This window comes from Macaca nemestrina, chromosome 19 (genome assembly GCF_043159975.1).
Source record: "Macaca nemestrina isolate mMacNem1 chromosome 19, mMacNem.hap1, whole genome shotgun sequence".
In the NCBI taxonomy this organism is placed as follows: Eukaryota; Metazoa; Chordata; class Mammalia; order Primates; family Cercopithecidae; genus Macaca; species Macaca nemestrina.
This window is the reverse complement of record NC_092143.1, coordinates 82,281,488-82,300,891: the sequence shown is the minus strand read 5'-3', so window position 1 is coordinate 82,300,891 and position 19,404 is coordinate 82,281,488. Positions and strand designations below refer to the sequence as shown.

The 19,404-nt window shown below is 43.1% G+C and overlaps 1 protein-coding gene across 16 annotated transcripts in view; it reads right to left on the bottom strand.

Annotated features, from left to right (window-relative positions):
* LOC105478913 (piezo type mechanosensitive ion channel component 2) overlaps positions 1-19,404 on the bottom strand; it is a 475,658-nt gene that overhangs the window by 8,244 nt on the left and 448,010 nt on the right. For 15 of the 16 annotated variants that reach the window (XR_011617161.1, XM_011736634.2, XM_011736639.3 and 12 more), the window contains 11 exons: positions 18,877-19,129; positions 17,736-17,868; positions 16,378-16,525; positions 16,060-16,274; positions 11,054-11,212; positions 9,497-9,644; positions 7,262-7,450; positions 6,812-6,904; positions 5,369-5,541; positions 2,930-3,058; positions 401-480 (listed from right to left, as the gene is read on the bottom strand). Coding sequence is in view for 14 of the 16 variants with exons in the window: in XM_011736634.2 (XP_011734936.1) it covers positions 401-480; positions 2,930-3,058; positions 5,369-5,541; positions 6,812-6,904; positions 7,262-7,450; positions 9,497-9,644; positions 11,054-11,212; positions 16,060-16,274; positions 16,378-16,525; positions 17,736-17,868; positions 18,877-19,129 (1,720 nt within the window). In the remaining 2 variants the exon portion in view is untranslated. Of the gene's footprint in view, positions 1-400; positions 481-2,929; positions 3,059-5,368; positions 5,542-6,811; positions 6,905-7,261; positions 7,451-9,496; positions 9,645-11,053; positions 11,213-16,059; positions 16,275-16,377; positions 16,526-17,735; positions 17,869-18,876; positions 19,130-19,404 lie in introns of those variants that run through there. The other variant, XR_985592.3, reaches the window with a different exon arrangement.

Sequence of the window (19,404 nt, the reverse complement as noted above, 5' to 3'; positions counted from 1 at the left end):
CTAATCCTTGGGCAGAATCAAGTGCATTTCATGCTATCTTTTTATTGTTCTTATTGTGAGGGGCAGACATATTTAACAATGCATGAGGCAGTTTCCTGTCAGTAATCTGGCTGCTAATAGAAACAAGTCTATAATCTGATGAATCAGTACTATAAGAAACTTGCTGTGAATTTAAGTCAATCAAGTTTCATATCAATGAAAAAGAGAAAATGAAGAATGTGGGTCCCAACTGAATGAGTGACTCCTTTGGGCTAGTGAAGGCAGGCAGAGGTTTTATACATCTTGTCACACAGGAAGAGATAACTAAAAAGCAGTTTGATGAAGGCCCAAACACACACTGTTGAAACTGAATAAAACTAGGATTGAAAACAATTCTGAAACAAATTTTTCTCATTCTTACCAGATAAAAGTTGCTTTATAGGTTTTGAGTTAGAATCACTAGGTGCTTTCACATAATATGGATAAATCTTTTCTATGGTCCTGTACATCAAGAAAAAAAAAGATATAATTACATTTTAATTGTTTTACCCACTAAAATTGATGTTTTATTGTTATTGTTGACCTTGTATCACCAAATAATGGTGAAAATTTCATATATCTGTACAATGTGTAGACATCATAATTTATGGGTTCCTATTACAATCAAAACTCTCTGATGTGGAGCAAATTCACTGAGCTTTATCCGGATCTGCATGTAAGTCTGTACAACAAGCTCGGTGCTGGCTTACAAACAGCCACAGGCCTTTTCCAAATTCTGCAGCTTGTTTCTGAAGCTAAGGGGCACTCTTTCTTACTAGGATCCTCTAATTCTTATCCATACCATTGAGCACACTTCGTATTTTAATTTTTAGATTTTCAAACATATCTATAATCAGGCTGATATGGTTTGACTGTGTCCCCACCCAAATATCATCTTGAACTGTAGCACCCATAATCCCCACGTGTCATGGCAGGGACTGGTGGGAGACAAGTGGATGATGGGGGCAGATTTTCCTCCATCATCATGCTGTTCTCGTGATAGTGAATAAGTCTCCTGAAATCTGATGGTTTTATAAAGGTCAGTTCCCCTGCACATGCTCCCATGCCCACCGCCATGTAAGATGTGCCTTTGCTCCTCCTTTGCCTTCCGCCATGATTGTGTGGCCTCCCCAGCCATGTGGAACTGTGAGTCAATTCAACCTCTTTCCTTTGTAAATTACCCAATCTCAGGTAAGTCTTTATTAGCAGTATGAGAATGGACTAATACACAAGTAGACTACATGAACTGATCTAGAGGGGAGTGAGAAGTGAAGAGAGATGGTGGCCTGGACCTCGAGTGACCTCTGCCTCCCACAAGCCCAGTGCCTTGAATACATTCTTGAGTAGACACGCCTTCTCATCTGGGAAGTGATGGGAAAGGATCTGACAATCTCCAAGGGCCCTTCAACTTTTGTGAGTTGCAAAACATATCTCAGTCTGGGAATACTTCTAAGGCCTGCACCCTGGTGATCTGTATATTCCATGCATTACAATGGGGCCAGGGCAGTCTGAAAGACAAAACTGGGGGCATCACTGGTGGATGCCTGAACTATTATGTTTAGCAGTTTTAGATCCGTATCATTTTTTTCTTGCTAGTTCATATATTAGAATCTAAACATATCAGCTTGCATCTGTTGGAAGTGGAGTACTTAAGTGGCAGGATAATATTTTGAGATATATAATTTTTTTTTCCCAAATTTCCTTTTACCCTTTGTACTCCTTAACCCTGTATGCTCTACCCCCATTCAGAGACCCAGGGGCAGGAATAATAGTAGAAAAGGGTCTCACAGGGGTCTTTGCCTGGCTTTTGGTGATTATGGTCAGATAAGAGCAAGGTTTGTCATCCAGAGATGAGATCAATACTTTTTGGGCCAGGTGGACAGAGAGTGGGAGGAGAATGTGCTTGACACTAGTGGCTCCCTAAGAAGGAACCTTGAGCCCACCTCCTTCCACTGAGGGTGAACGAGTAAAGTGGGTGCCCACGATCAGGTGGCAGACACGAATGACAAGAGGCTTGGGTCATTTTAGTGCAGTCCCATGTTGCATTCCTGAATAGGGCCCTTAGAGGCACCAAGAGCCCAGTACCCCCAGTGGCGAATGAGGTACCACTGGACACATATTATATTGGGTCAGGTGAACCCAGGTGGACCTGCCGGAGCTCCCACACCTCCAAATTGCATGAGAATCAGCATGATGATTTCTACTGTGCCTCAGAATGGGTCCCAATAGCTGAGGGAGACAGCTACTCTGCAGACTAAAGACAGAACTGGAAGAATAATGTCTCTCTCAATGGAAGCCCAGCAGGCCAGCACTTTCCATGCACTGATGAGCTTCCTGGAGCCTGGCACCATACAAACCCTCATTCATTCGTTTTTTATTATTTATTTGTTTATTTATTTTTCAGATGGAGTCTCGCTCTGTTGCCCAGGCTGGAGTGCAGTGGCTCGATCGTGGCTCACTGCAACTTCTGCCTCAAGGGTTCAAGCGATTCTCATGCCTCAGCCTCCTGAGTAGTTGGGATCATAGGTGTGTACCACCACACTTAGCTAATCTTTGTATTTTCAGTAGAGACAGGGTTTCACCATGTTGGTCAGGCTGGTCTTGAACTCCCGACCTCAGGGCATCCACCTGTCTCAGCCTCCCAAAATGCTGGGATTATAGGCATAAGCCACCGTGCTTGGCCCAAACCCTCATTCAGAACATAGACATAACCCTGGGGACAGTGGACAGAAAACTCCACAGCTGAGATTAAGTTTCTTTAATCTTGCAAAATGGGGCCTCCAAATAGAAATTAACTTTGTGTTACCAAAGAATGAAGTTGCATTCCTCATACACACGAATCTGTAGATGGACATTTTGGATCAGCTGCATATACCTAACAAAGCTCTATTAGTAAGAAAAATAAACTTACACTGGTGTTTTTGAACTTTCTGTGCTGTTGCCCGCTATCATTTTAGCGATATTCTTTCGAGTAATATTTTTAAGAGGAAAAGAAAGCTTATCTGTTGCTATTTCCGATTTTGCACCCAGACTTAAGTTTCTGCAAAGAAAAAAAAAGCTTAATGTCAATGATTATTAAGAAGTCTGGAAAAGAGATTTACAACATATTTAACTCTTAATTTGATTAATGTCACCATGCTTTCATTGGGTGCACAATTGTCAATCCCAACCCTTTCAGTCCACTTCACCTCAATGCTCAGCTTCTTAGACAATTGAGTTAATAGAGCCCAAGGAGGCCACGAACACTTTTAAAACAGAGTCGAAGGTGAGAAAGAGGAGGAACCTGCTGATCAAAAGAGAACCCATCTTGATGTTTTAATATGAGTTTATAAAATATTCTTTTATCAACCCAATGATGTTAGTCTCCACGATGATAAACAGACTCCATGTGTTAAAAAGAATATTCAGTCAGAAATTGAATTTTAATTGTTTTGTTGGTTTCTATTTTTTTGGTAGCTCTTTAAAGAAAAGGCTAGAAAGTAAATTTTTGGTAATTTATACAGAGTTGGACATGAATTTGGGATACTGAAAAGGATAAAATGGGATTGACAGAGTTCTTTACATTCTGAACAGCCCCACTTTGAATTTTTTAAAACTATTTCCTTGTAAATTTTAGATGCTAGAAGGCATTGTTCTGTAACTGTCATGCTTCTTTCTTAATTCTAACAAGTCGGTCTCATGGACCCAAATGAACCTACTATTTGCCTGCCCAAATAAGCTTGCTTAGGGTTCTAAATCTCAAAACCGTGATGAAAGAACTAAGTTAATCAACTGGTGTATTATGTTGAGGTTCCCAAAACTGCATCACTAAACTATTGGGCTTTGGATGCAGTATTTGGATGTGAGAACTTCTGCTAAGATATGCGCTTTCTACCAACACAAGGAAAAACAAAGCAGGGGCCACGTGCTGGCCACTGGCTCGGGCTGGGCAGAGAGAACTCTCAGGAAGTCTGTCCCTTCGGAGACAGCCGAGCTGCCCTCACATCTCACACTTGGGAAGCGGGTCGGGCAGGGCTTCCCCAGTATCGGTGGAATGCAAGTGATAATCTGGGCCTCCAGAGGAGGCTGCAATTTCTTTTTCTTTCTTTCTTTTCTTTTATTTTTTTTTTGAGACGAAATCTTGCTCTGTCACTCAGGCTGGAGTGCAGTGGCATGATCTCAGCTCACTGCAACCTCTGCCTCCCTGGTTCCAGCAATTCTCCTGCCTCAGCCTCCTGAGTAGCTGGGATTACAGGTGTGTGCTACTACCTTCTGGCTAATTTTTGTATTTTTAGTAAAGACGGAGTTTCGCCATGTTGGCCAGGCTGGTCTCAAACTCCTGGCCTCAAGTGATCTGCCCACCTCGGTCTCCCAAAGTGACAGGATTACAGGTGTGAGCCACCGCAATCGGCCTGAAATTTCTTTATCATTAAGACCAAACTTCAGCCTTTCGTGGAAGTTGTAAAATTCACCCAGACTGTTTCATTTTGTAAATCATCACCTTGCCTCTCTTCTCTCTACCTCTCTTTCTTGCTCACAGAACTCACTGCCAGCCTCTCTTTAAAAACTAAAGTTATTATCTAGAATAATCCAACATTAAAATACGAAATTTATTTGGATTTCAGTTTAAAAGGAGCAGGATATTGATTTTTTGGAGATTTATAGTTACATTCAAATTTTTTTTTGCATTGAAAAAAATTTTAGATTTTCTGAAAACCACATATTAATTTAAATCGACTTTCAAATCACTTGATGCTCTGCCTTCATTTCTTAGTGTTTATGTGAAAGCACGTGGTCAGTTCTCTCTGCATTAGAGCTAGGCTTTCTGTCTCCAGTGGGCATCGTTCACTTCCTTTTCCACGGAAGATTATGGACAGTGAAATGTAAGATGCATGAGGAAAATCTAAGTGGAGAGGCTCCCTGTGGTAGATTTATAATAGTGATGTAAGTGATGCACGAGGGAGGTGTTCAGAGTAATACTCTTTTGCATTATAGTAAGAAACATTTGAAATTTAAGTGTTGTTTCACCAATTGTACATTAAGGTAATAAAATACAATGGATTTTTAAATGCAAAAATAAGCAACAACAACAACAAACCCCAAAACCAAAAAACTAAAGTTAGCTAAAAACAACAAAAAAAGGAAAACTAAGAAGTTCTTAGTCTGGTTAGTGATTCCTACGCAAGTCATTATTTAATAAACAAAAATGTTAGCTTTGGCATTGAAGGTAAGTTCCCAAGGCTGTAATGACAAAGCAAGATCCACATTAATCTAAAGTTTCCATTCTTCCATCCCACCACACCCTCCATCCCCCAACTCCATGTTTAGACTGGGGGAAGGGATAAATTATGCATGGAAATACAGTAACTACCTCTGAATACTCCATGAACAAACAACAGAGAAGCTACTATTGGGGTCCAGGAGTTCGTGTATCATTTTCTGCTTACTGGGTGGGCTGATGGTCCACAAAGAATTTGAGTTTCCTTCCAGTTCTGCTACTGTTATGTCTTCTTTTTCATAATTTTCCAGAAATTGCATAGCACCCTGTATGTGCACAAATGCACATGCATAAATAGATTATATGCATCATGCTGTATAAAGAAAGCAGTTACTCTTCCTTTTAACCGGCAGTATGGAAAAGGTTTCTCCCTTTGAAGGGAATATTTTTATAATGGATGGTCTTGAGTGTTCCATCGCACTACTTTGGCTTCCTTACCCACAGGTATGGGCAGTTTCCAGTTACATTACCCAATCCCAGCAGTTGCTACCATCAATACAGCTGTGGAATCATTCCAGTTAAACGATAAAGGAAAAACAGATAATTTAGTGTCATTTTTCCTTTCCACTAAAAAGGAAATTTATCACCTATCGGGGAATGTCCATCTCATGAGAGAGACCAAACTTAATCTGCTCAGGACATCCCAACCCTCTCTGAAGAACTGCTCATTGTTCCAGATTAGTGTTGACCGTGTGCATTATAGGTGACGATTTACAGAAGAGAGAAGCATCTCCTTCCTATTCACTCTCTTCAATAAAAAAAACTATTTGTAAGACAAATTTTAATGATGAGGATTATGTAATATTATTAAAAGTGTGGAATATAGACAAGAGAATAACATCAGCCATCATCCTGCTACCAGAACATCATCATTGTTTTAAGTTTTAGGGAACGTATTTCTTATTTTTTGTAATTTAAAAAATAATAGCCTTTTTAAAATTTATGTTTTAGCTTGAGAAATTGTCATGTCATTTATAGTCTCTGTAATGAATTTTTTAATTACAAAATAAGTTGCTTAGAAAATCTTTAGACAACATGGCACGTAAATAAAATGGAAAGTAGAAGCTCTTTCTCCCATTATGACCACTCTAGGGTATGCAGTGCTAATTGAATTCATTTAATACATCTGCCTTAATTTCCTCAACCAGCTCCTGTTTGCTGAGCAGCAAACTGCCTCCAGTTCTGCTAATACAGAGAATGCACTCATAAGCCAGTGCCTAGATAGAGCTTTCTCATATTTTGAATGACTTCTTAGGACAGATTCCCAGAGTACGCCTACTAGTCAAGAGATGAATATATACCACAGTTTAAAAAGTTGAACAATTTTTAAAATAGATCAATATTTAAATGTTTATTACCACTCATGACATAGACATAACTTCTTAGATTATCAAAGTGAATATGCTGTATGTAACTGATCAACCCTGAAAAGTCCTTCTTCCCACCACCTCAGGCATGGAAAAGCATTAAATGACAACGAGTGAGCTCCCCTAGATGAGAGGTCTTCATAGAAATCTACTATAGGGATTTACTTACGGTGTCCCTAGAAAAAGCTTGTATAAATTTATTAAAGTTCTGCTGGTCCATAACTTTTAACTGGCTTTGTTGGGCACTCATTGTGAAAATAGGCTGGAAAACAAAGAGAACAGTGTTGTCAATATTCCCCAGCTCTTCTCTCCATCCTGAGTCAAAAGAAAAACATTTATGTAGGATATTAGCCCATTTATGTAGGATATGTTTATCCCATGACAAACGGCATCCGAGATCTCTTTTTGGAGGGATTATTCCCGTGCTCAAGACCAGAGGGGAACTAGTCTCTCAATGTCTTCGGCACCTCATTTCATACATCACGTGTTTGCTGAGCAGTCAGAATACAGATAGGACAGCGGGGTTGGCAGCTCATAACTAAATACCCTACAGGCATCTATCATAAAGGAGTGTGGCTTGGGGCAAGGCTCTGGTAGGCGGGGTGTGCACAGAGATCACCTGATACCCTCCCAGGGTAATTGTGACGGAGACGTCCAGGGGCTGGTTGATGACCCCAGCCACAGATTTGATCAAAGACATGAAGAGAAGAGGAAACCAGACGATGCAGATGAGCAGGACGATGATCATTCCTCCCATGCCATACTTCACCACTTTCTTCTTCTTCTGGCCCCGCGGCTGAGGGTATCTCTGCAACAGAGAGTTCAGACAAGGCTCAGGCTCGGGTGCTTTCCCGCAGGCAGCGGGATTAGGGAATGGCGAGTGCTCTTATTGCGGTGCTGGGAACATGGATTTGGCCCTGAATCTTCTCTGTTTGCTCTGAAATGGGGATAGCAACCTTGTCCCAATCTCGAAACGAAGTTAGGTAGTGATGTGAAACTGTCCTGAGGTGGCTCCAGCACCCCCTGGTGGTTCCACAGGGGCCAACAGGACTTGAGCGGCCTTCTCCCTTCAAGACTGTGGGTGGGTGTTGCTGGTGATGAACTTATGGACCAAGGGATCAAGTATCTGGCCGAATGAACCTTCTAGTTTTAAGGGATTATGCGAGAGAAAGATACTTTACTTTCAATTCCTGAATATTTAAAATCTGTGCCTTTCAATTGACCCTTCCCTGCCCTTGGAGGGTGGAAAACCATGATTTTTAATTTAATTAATGATACGTGTTCTTAAAGACAATGTTGTTCGAGTCCTAAAGTAAGATTTGTATGGGACAGGCGCAGTGGCTCATGCCTGTAATCCCAGCACTTTGGGAGGCTGAGGCGGGCAGATCACGAGGTCAGGAGATGGAGACCATCCTGGCTAACATGGTGAAACCCCGTCTCTACTAAAAACACAAAAAATTAGCTGGGAGTGGTGGCAGGTGCCTATAGTCCCAGCTACTCAGGAGGCTGAGACAGGAGAATGGTGTGAATCCGGGAGGCGGAGCTTGCAGTGAGCTGAGATGGCGCCACTGCACTTCAGCCTGGGCGACAGAGCAAGACTCTGTCTCAAAAAAAAAAAAAAAAAAAAAAAAAAAAGATTTGTATGATGAGAAAAGCCCCCTCTGGGCGCTGGCTTCAGGGAATGGGGAGGGGCAGGTGCGTGCTGCAGGCGCTCACTCTCCTACAGGAGCCCGTGCACTGGTAAGGCTGGGGGCGCTTCTGTTTGCTTTAACAGAGATTCATGAAGGACCCACTAAGCCCCCTGCTTAGAGACTATGGACAAGGGGAAGTTGGAGCTGTGCTGTCTGGCATTGAAGCTGTTCCTGTTCTGCATGTGTGTTCTTACTTCAGTGTTGCTGCTCCATGACCTCTGTCCTTTCAGCGTTACCCCTCAGGCCAAGCTACATGCAGAACATGGGGTCAACCCCGCTCCCCGACGTGGCAGTGTGATTTATCTTCAGGAGGGTTCCATTCGTTTCAGCAGATTAAGATAAGGAAAAATAATCTACCATTTACCCATAGGCACTAGCCGCACATTACAAACCAGGAGAGAGGCCTGGGAGTCAGTACAGGACATGACTACAGTGGCTTTTACAACCCATAAACACAGAGACCACAGTACAACAGTCCCCATCACTGTAACGCTGAAATTCCCAGGGAAAGCTGTAGAACACACCAGGAATCACACAGAGGAGCCTTTTTTGAGGAGGGTATTTTGAGATGAGAGAGAAAGACATTTCATGCCACCCCAGCTAATGTTTGTTGGGTATTTCTATTGCTCTTATGCAACTGACTCTTCTTTCATATATTAAACTTTTGAGAAGTGCAATAAATAATAGTAATCTAGACATATTTAAACCTTAATATTCAACCTAGCAGAATAAGCAGATATTTGCACTTCAATTTTCTTTGCACAAAGAGGTTAAATTGTCCATCCCTCTTCAAAAAGTGAGTCAGAAGTCAGCATGAGTCCAAGCCACCACCAGCCCCACTTTTCTCTACAACATCACATTCTTTTCTGCTCCCAAAGGAGCCATTTAAGAGTTTTTGGGATATATCAAGCAATATACCGTTTTTAACAAATAACTACAACATGATGTCTCCAAAAGAAGAAACATCTGGATGCTATTGATGACTATGGCGGCAGTAAGTCTAAAATTCCCAACTCTAGTTGGTTGGAAATCACTGGGACATTTATAGGTTGAGATAGTTTTGCCTCATGCCTTCATTGTGAGCAGAAGCTCACATTCATCTTAAAACCAGCCTGTATCTAAGAGAAGTAGACAGGAATAAGGCACACCTCCTGGTTTCTTACCTTCTCCGACTCCCGCCAACACTTTAGGATGAATATGTGGGCATAGATGTCCTCCACACAGATCCAGCTGGACAGGCTCAAGGTTGTGTCTGTCCACACCCAGTCCATCACTGCCCTCAGCTCAGTCAAAAAGGGCACGAGGCGAAACCTGGCAGGAAACACATCTCATCAGAGAGACATTCGTAGGTGGCCCCCACCACCCTGCTCACCCGGGAGCTCAAGCAGTTCCTTACTGCTTTAACCTCATGACTCAGAAAAAGTTCTCCTGGTGACCCTTCCAGTAAAACCCAACTTGGAACACAACTGCTTTTCATTATAAGTGGAATCTATGGATTTGTATTTTTTCATTCTTTTCCCTTTCTCTGATTATCATAACCAACTGGGATCTCACTTTTAAATATATGTGAAGGTGACTCAGCTTCTTTCCTATTTATTTGTTCATGTTACGAGACTCTTGGCTATGGGGTGCTGAGTGACTGTGGCTCTGCTGCTGGATGAGTGAAGCAGGGGTGGTGCACCTGGTAGGTTAAAGATGAGGGCAAACGGATGGAGGCAGAGGGAGGAGGAGAGGTTGTGGGGAGCCAGGGTGTGAGGCCCCTCAGCCGCAGGACTTGCTGGAGTACCAAGTTGATGGTCTTGGCTCAGCCTCTGTGGTTCAGTTGTGTTCAGAAGGGATTGGCCTGGGCTCCTCCAGGCTCTGAAGAATTTTCCTTGTCTCTTGACTGATGCAGAATGTCTCCCAGCCTGGAGAACCTGGGTTCTCCCAGGGCCCTCACAGCAGTGTGGATCGCCCCTCAGCAATTCTCCCCTAGGCTGCCTCAGCCCTGTCACGTGAATATAAACCCAATCCCCGGAAGAGACATCAGGCCCAGTCATAGGCTAGCACTGTATGAAACACGACCCTTCGGCGCTTCACAGCAGCTGAGGGCACTCAACACCTCTTCTGTCTGGGGCTGAGGAGAAGCCAGCAGTGCCACAGACTGCCTCACTTTTTACGCTGTGGTTTAGTTTGCGAGAGAACAGAGGGGAGATGCTACCGCTGAACTTGTCACATAAAACAGCACATGTGTTTTGAGTAGTTAACTTACTACATGAGCACACAGGTCATGGCATTCAGGTTGGTGTTTGCCAGAAAGAATGCCCCTCTTCAATGGAGGAACTTACTGCACACAAAAAATTCTAAGGATAATTTGAAATTCCCAAGGTATTTGGAATAGTCCAGGCTCCAAATATTGTGTTCTGTTGTGCCCAGAAGCATATAAATACTTACAGATCATGTATCCCTAGTTTTCATTCTCAAGTATTACCACAGTAATTGTGCAGGATCCTAACCCATGTGGATGAATGTAGAACAGCACCCGGACAGGCTTGTGGCAATTAAACATAGAAAGGTGTTTCAAGAGGCATCCATTTCCTTTGCCAGCATTGTAAGAGTTCCACAATGATTCCCACTGCTGAATTCGTCCTCTCCCCCTTCCCTCTCAGGTGGGAAACAAAATGCCTTTCCACGGCTATTCTTCCCCCATCAGTGACTGTGACAATGCAGAGCGTCCCTACCCTTGGAATAAGAAGAGGTTGACGTAATTGTAGCTTTTGGTGAGGAAGTTCCCCAGGACTCGCGTTGGGTAGCCGCAACGGATCTGGTAAGCAGACAACCCGAAGTAAACGCACTTCACGAAGTACCAAAGCTGGGCAACCAGGTTCTGGCTGAATTTCCTAAAATGTAAAAGTACAGAAAGTGAAGAAATGAAATACTCGTCTGAAACAAAAGGATGGCAGTGTTGAATTCAAACAACAACAACAGGCCAACAGAATTTCCCCTTCATCGCTCAAACTCAATTCTAATAAACTGTCTACACATAGTGGATCACTTCAAAGGCAAAAGGTGGGATTAAAAAATTCGATAATTAAAGCGATTTCCTGTGAATGGTGCCTTCAATCTGTCTTATACCATTGTTTAGGCCATAATTAAAATAAATTATTAAGCGAATTTACTGACAACAATTTTCTCACTATGTAGATGACGCAGCTACCATAGTCCAAATTAGGCTCCTGAAAGAAAAAAATCTATATACATTATATATGAGATATATTAAAAATACATATAAACACACACACACATATATATAGACAGAGAGAGAGAAAGAGAGAGAGAGAGAGGATCTATAATTTGGAGTATGTAGGAGAAAGAATTCTGATAGGTGGACTCTCAATTTCTTTTTATTACACATTATAAAAATAGGTAATGGATTAAAAACTCTGGAAACCCCTGGATTTGGTTCCAGTTCTGTCTGTATGTTATGGGGTATGTTTTCCAAGCCATCATTTCTCAAGACATCAGCGTCTTCATTTGACAATTCTTCCTAGTTCTGCAAATCTATAACTCCATGACCTAACCTTTATTTATTTTTAAAGATTTCATCAACAATACAGATGGTAGTCTTTTCTCCAGGTGAATAGTGAAGTATTGAATAGTTAAAGACTGCTAGCACAAGCTTGAAAAAAAAATAGTAGAATTAAATTTCACACTAGAAAAAACAATTTAGAATATAATTTCAAAGAATGATGCGCTATAGGACCACTTTAAACTTTGGATAAATGTAGCATTCTCCAAATGTCTTAAATATGATCAGTACAAATTTTAAAAAGGAAATAAAAAGAAAACTTTTAACTTGGTGAGAGTTTGGTATAATCTTCTCTGTCCTTAAAATTAAGATCCATACTTGAAGGTTTTGATACAAGCAGCATATTTCTCTTTGTGCCATATTTTGGATTTGTCCCGTCCCTTTCTCCCTCCGTCCCTCTCTCCCTCCCTTCCTTCTTTCTTTCTCTCTTTTTCCTTCCTTCCTTCCTCTTCCTCCCTCCCTCCCTCCCTTCCTTCCTTCTTTCCTTCTCTTTCTCTCTCTCTTGCCCACACCCCCATGGAGATACCTAATGATTCCAGCACCATTTGCATTTGTTGAAAAGACTGTTCTATCTTCACTGGATGGCCTCTGCACCTTCCCTACATCAGCTGAATTGGGACTGTGGGTCTCCTACTTCTGGACTCTGTTCTGTTCCACTGTTCTGTTCGTCTGAAACTTAAGGCTACATCTCACTGCTTGATCATTACAGCTTTATAATAATGCTTGAGGTCAGGAAGAATAAGTGCTCCAATACTGTTACTGTTCTTTTTCAAAGTTATTTCAGTTCTTCGAGATCTTCTGCAATTCCATATGAATTTTTATCAGCTTACCAAATTCTACCAAAAAATCTCGCTGGAATTTTGATGTGCACTGCGGTCAATCTATAGATCAATTTGGGGAGAAATTGCATCTCCCAAAATTCATGAGAAATTCACAAGTATTTTGATGCATGAACTTAAGTCTTCTTGATTTATTTAGGCCTTCTTTAATTTCTCTCAGCCATGCCTTTTATATTTTCATTGTAAAAATCTTGTACGTTTTATCATATTTATCGCTAAATACGATAGTTTTTCATATTTTCAGTGGTATTGTAAATGATATTCTTAAAAATTCAGATTATTGAGCATTTATTGCTTGCATATAAAAATACAATTGAGTTTTGTATGTTTGTTTTGTATCTGCAACCTTCCAAAGTTCATTTATAACTTCTGACAGCCTTACTGTAGATTCCACCGGATTTTCTATATAGACTGTCATAGCTGCTGCATGATTTTACTTCTCACTTTCCAATCTGGATTTTGTGTGTGTGTGTGTGTGTGTGTGTCTGAGTCTCACTCTGTCACCCAGGCTGGAGTGCAGCGGTGCGATCTCAGCTCACTGCAACTTCTGCCTCCAGGGTTCAAGCGATTCTCCGGCCTCAGCCTCCTGAGTAGCAGGGACTATAGCAGGGACTATAGGTGGTAGCAGGGACTATAGGTGGTAGCAGGGACTATAGGTGGTAGCAGGGACTATAGGTGCGCAACACCACATACGGCTTTTTTTTTTCTTTTTTTGTAGAGATGGGGTTTCACCATATTGGCCAGGCTGGTTTGGTCTCTAACTCCTGACCTTGTGATCCTCCTGGCCCAGCCTCCCAAATGCTGGGATTACAGGCTTGAGTCACCGTGCCCAACCCAATCTGGATGTCTTTTATTTTTACTTATTTTGCTGGCCTGGGATTAGGATCTAGTATCACCATTCACTGGCTGAATGACTTTGGGGAGATCACTTTTCTTTCTGGGGTGTATCTATCTTAATCTGCAAAATTAGATAATAGGCTTGGAAGCGTTTTAAGATGTCTTTCTTCTCTGAAATTAACAGTTTCTGTGAGGGTTGGTGAAGAAAGCCGACATGATGTTGTTAAACATCAGAAAAAGTATTTAAGTTCATCATTCAGATACTTCAGGTGTTGAATTTGGTTTATTTCTCTGATTTAAGAGGGGCAGATATAATTAAATATTTGTACTGAAAAATATATTTTATGTATTCTATTTTAAATACCAACAAATAATATTCACAAAACTCTCCTGAAAAAAATTATAATATTTGTACAAGCAGTGGCCTTCATCTGAATTATTATTACAGCCTGGGCTATATTTAATCTCCCAATATATGGTGTGGAATGGAGAACTTATTGGGCTATTGTGTATCCTCTGGGTAACAATCCTTTATTTATTTACTTCTACTGTAGACTCAGGAAAAAGTATCCCAATTCTACTTTCCTTTAAAAATATCTGCATTGTCACCATTTATTATTATAAAGCAATAATTCTTATACTGAAATCGAAAGGGCAGAACCTATATACTCAGACAAAAGCAGCCATTAGGCTCTGGCTGCTGTTAGAAACAATTTGGATTTTCTTAATAGAAATTACACTTGAACTGGTTTATTTATAAGCCACATACGTAAAATCCATTTTTTTCATTACTTTCTATTCATACTTCCCAAATGATATCAGGCTGCCTGTTTGATAATGTTATTCATAAGACTTGGCTACAAATGACTTGGAGGTGTGATCAAAAGATCAAATTTACTGTTAAGCATGAAGACTTTTCAGAGATACTTGAGGATGTTTAAAATAGTACATCATTGACTGGGCACAGTGGCTCATGCCTGCAATCCTAGCACTTTGGGAGGCCCAGACAGGAGGACTGCTTGAGGCCAGGCTTTTGAGACCATCCTGGGTAACATAGTGAGACCTCATCTCTACAAAAAATGAAAATAAAAAATAGTCAGGAGTGGTGATGTGCACCTGTATCCCCAGCTGGTCTGGAGGCTGAGGCGGGAGGATTGCTTGAGCCCAGGAGTTCAAGGTTGCAATGAGCTATGATCATGTCACTGCCCTCTAGCCTGGGAGACAGAGTGAGATTTTGTCCCTAAAAACAATAAAACAAAAAACAAAAAACAAAAAACAAACAGCTAGCATGTCGTAATCTGGGAGCGCAGTTCCAGAGGAGACTTTCAGAGCCACAGCAGATGACAGCAGCTTCACTGGATTAGGTACGTGGGTCCCCAGGCCAGTGACGAAGAGTTGTAGTTTGCTTGTGTACATAAAATCAGATATGCTTGTTAAAAATTTCTATTCCTACTACATCATATGGACAGGGCCACATTCACCTTCTGCGGAGCCTTTTCTTTCGTAGCCTGACAGAGCAGACACTTCCCATTTACAAAACTCCACTGTGTTTTTCTTTGCCGACCTGAGCGGATCGTTTGTTCACGCATGAGCACCAACAGTCATAAGCACTGTTTCGCCTGGAGGCGTGGGGTGGGAGACGGTCTATAGAGAAGTGTCATCTGAACAGCGATCTGGAGCGTAAGGAGGAAGTAGACTTTGGGTTGGAGGCTGGGGAGAAGGAGGCTCAGAGGGAGCAGAGCTTGGAGATGCCAGGCACACCGGGGAACTGTAGGTCAACACCCTTTCCTTAGGGTTCTAGGAGAGGGAAGCACAGTGGCCACTTTGAAGGATCTTACCAGCCCTTTCCTGACAGCTTCTGGCCGCCCTGACCAGCAGCACTAGTTGTATTAACAGCAGCAGAGTCCAGCAGGATGGGTCCGCCTGCTTCTCTTACCATGAGCTGAGACACTGCTAGGTGCTTTCAAACCCCGCTGCAGTTAACCCCCACCAGTCTCCTATGCGGAGACTCTATCATCTGCTCCCCATCCCGCTCCCTCTATCTCTTCTTCCATCCATTAAGCAGCCTCCATTTGTTCATCTATTTCTTGCATGACTTAGTCTCGTGCCCTCTCTCCCTCTCAAAAATGCCCCCAAGACCACACTCCACTTTACCTCCACCTCTGCTAAGGTGGAGAGAGAAACACAGTACAAAGACCCTAGGTTTGCTCTGGTCATAAAGGCTGTCACCTTTCTTATTTATAGAAACCTTATTTCTACAAATGTGGATAAAATCTAATTAAAATATTTTTGAGGAATCAGTTCACACTTTGGATTTGCATTGACTGTTGACCCAAACCTTTAGCTTTTGCTACCCGTAGCGCTGCTGTGCCAAGGCTCTGCCTGTGGCGGGCAGTTCTGCTGTGCAATGCACGTGAGTATCACCTCAGGAAACACAGTTGCACGGAGGTGGGCTGGTGCCTGCGGCTTCTGAAGACCTTACCTCTCAGTCACACCGGGTAAGATGAAGAACATCCAGAAGTGAATTCCGAACACAAGAATGACCTGGAAGATGACCTTTCCCAGTACCGTCTTCCTGAGGTACAGGGCTCGGTCCACCACCATGGTTCCAAACTGAATGAGGACCATCACCAAAAACGGCCCTGGGACTTGGTCCTCTGACAGTGAAGAGGTGATGTCTGCAGCTGCTGAGTGTTTCTGGGGAAGAGACAACAAGTTCATGCCCAAGAGAGGCAATTCACGGGAAGGAACGCCATCGCTGTGGGTCAGGGCGGGTGCTGCGGCCTCTCCCCCAACCTACCCCAAAGGCCCAAAAGCCGAAGACAATGATGATGAAGTCCACAGTGTCAGCCAGGAACATGAGCACATACACGTCAGTCACGGCGCTGTAGTCCGGGTGGATGAGGTTGTAAAAGAACTGTTTGATGGGCACGTAGATCTGCAGCGTCCTGCAAGATGGAGACCCCCACCCCCAACCCGCTTGTTTCAGGAAGGGCAGGATGGCAGAAATGACCAGACACTGCCATGGTGCCATTCCTCCGCATTCTCCTTTCCAGTCAGGTCCCACCTTCCTCTCTCTGCCTCAGGATAGTCCCGCTGTGGACGGCTCCTGTTCTAACGGACAGTGTATACACGTTTACTGCCAAGATAGATACTGCAGCCCTCTCTGCTGATGGCACCACAACCCTCTCCTCTTGCTTGAAGGATAATAGAATGGTATGATGCCCTGGGAACGAGGTGTTGGGTTTGTAGCCTGATTCAATTGCTCACTACCTGCAAGAACCATGAGCATGCCATGCAACCTCTGTGTTTAGTTTTCTCATCCGTAAAACTGGAGTGATAAGAAGACCTGATGCCTGGGGCCGAGGTGGGAAGTAAAGGAGGGAATGCATGAGGGTGCTCACACTTGGAGTGCTTGGTCCATGTGTGTCTGAATGTGCGATGTCCCCGCTCCTCCTGTTTTAGGGCCTCTGTCCATCATGGCTCCCACATACTGCCCTGGCCTTTTATCTGTGCCTTGTTCTGTGCCTCAGTGCGGTGCCCTGCTGGCTCTTGCTCCTCTGTCTAGCCTTTGCCCTATCTTTGCTCTGGGACCTGCCTTCAGTTCAATGCCACGTTCGGGTGCCACTGGCTCTCCTGCTCTCAGAGTCTCTGTTCAGGGCTCCACTCCCAGCTGGCAGTCCCAGTCCCATGCACCACTTCCATCCCCAGCAGGGGGAGGGACCTGTGTCGTTTGCTGGGGAACAGGTGTATGGCCACGGACAAAGCATTTCCCCACCGTGCACTTCTGTCCCCTTCTCAGGGTAAGAGTGCAGCTCTAAGGCCCTTCCAGCATTGACACTGTAGTCCTCTCAGTCTGGCTGGACTTCCCCATGATCATGCCTAAGAGTACAATCCATGAGCCCTTGAAATGACCCATTTTCTCTGTTTGAATAGAAAAAGCATGTGCATAAATGCAATGGATATAAAATGAATCACGCTTACGGAAAAATGATTTTTAAAAACTAGACAAAAAGGGGTAATTTCATTCTGCCTTATACAGGTAACATTTGTGACACGAGAAGTTACTTCTCTGCTCTTTGCCCCTGGTTTATAGGAAATAATAAAGCCCAAAACCGTAAAATAAAGCTCACATGCCAAATGTTCTCATGGACTCACTTCTTTATGGTAAAGGCCTTTGCTTTGATTAAATGTTCTTGAAGCTTTTCCATATAAAGTTCCCTTTTGCTTTTTTGCTTAATACTCAAAACGCTGCTTCCTTTCTGACTGCTGTTTCGGGTGCTTGTGCTGCCTAGAAATAAAAAGAGATCAAAGATGGATGGTGAAGCCCGGGGTTTGTTCTCCTAAATATCCCAGAAGCAGCCCTCAGAGCCCACACGGTGGAGGGACAGCTCGGCACTGTTTGGGAGGATGAGTATGCACGGATGCATTTATGAATGATTACTGAGCCCTTTGGGATCTGTCCTCTCAACTCTGCTCCCATTGTAGGCCTGTGGGGTTTAACACCCCGTGGCGGCTCTTTCCTGGATTGTTACGCAATCTTTGTTTCAGAAGTAAATAAACTGGAAGGAGAGTTTTTATTGTGCTAACTGGGGTACTAGGATGCAGGTGCTCCAGACAGGATGCCCCATGTCTGTTTTCCTATCCTAGTTTCTCTAATTATAAAATGAACATGACATAATCTGCCAGTATCTGCCTCAAAATCAGGTTCTGAAGATGACTATACACCACTGCGTGGAAAGCTTCAGACAGGAGCCCCGTAAATAAAAAAGCTTCAGACAGGAGCCCCATAGATACAAAAGCTTAGTGATTCCAAGAGGGGCAGCTGTGAAGCGTATCTACTTTCTGATCATACTTGTTGTTTAGGAAAAAATTAATTATTAGACTAGGAAATAACCGTAGTTTGGCTAAAAGTTCTCATCAATTACATCTAAATATGTTTAAAAAATACAGTGTGATTGACAGCACTCTGGACATGCCCTGCAAATTTTTCGCATGTAACAAAAATTATCATGAGCCTGGCGTTTATCAGGTACAAGGCAGTGTGCCGGCCATTTTTCACAATTATCTGAAACCTCTGTCCTGAGATACAATAAGGTGTTTTGGGTAATGGGGTGACACAGCTGAGGCAGGATTTGAACTCGAGTTTCTCTGATTTCGAAGCCCTTTTCTTTTCACATAACAACGTCTGTCTCTTCATAGCACCCAGTACACTCCCTTGCCCCAGACCCACAGGCACGAGAAAAACGAGGCCACCTGGGGCCTAACTGCAGCCTAGATACATTGTGTTGACAGCTACCTCTTTGGGATCTGTTTGAAGAAAAGCTGGATCTCTGGGATGGCTCGGAGTTGCTGCTGGAGCGCTTCCTCCGGACAGCTGTCTGCTGCTCCGGGAAGGTCACATGCACTGACTCCACGGATGCGGCCAGGTTGATGGACTTGAGAGAATCCGAGGAGTCCCTCCTGCCATGACCGAGGGAGAGCTCATCATCTGATTCCTCCTTGTCCATGCCACTTTCAGTCATGTCATCTTCATCCCACAAGCCGTGGCACTGAGAAAGCAGGGACAGGGACAAATGAGGCTACTATTTCAGGTGGAACCCTTGGTATTCTGTCTTACAAAATCTCATCCAACAAACTGTCCTTCAAGATTAGAAAAACAGGTGACAGGGTTTGGCTGTGTCCCCAGATCTCACCTTGAATTCCCACGTGTTGCAGGAGAGACCCGGTGGGAGGTAACTGAATCATGGGGGCAGGTCTTTCACACGCTGTTCTCATGGGAGTGAATAAGTCTCATGAGATCTGATGGTTATAAAAAGGGGAGTTT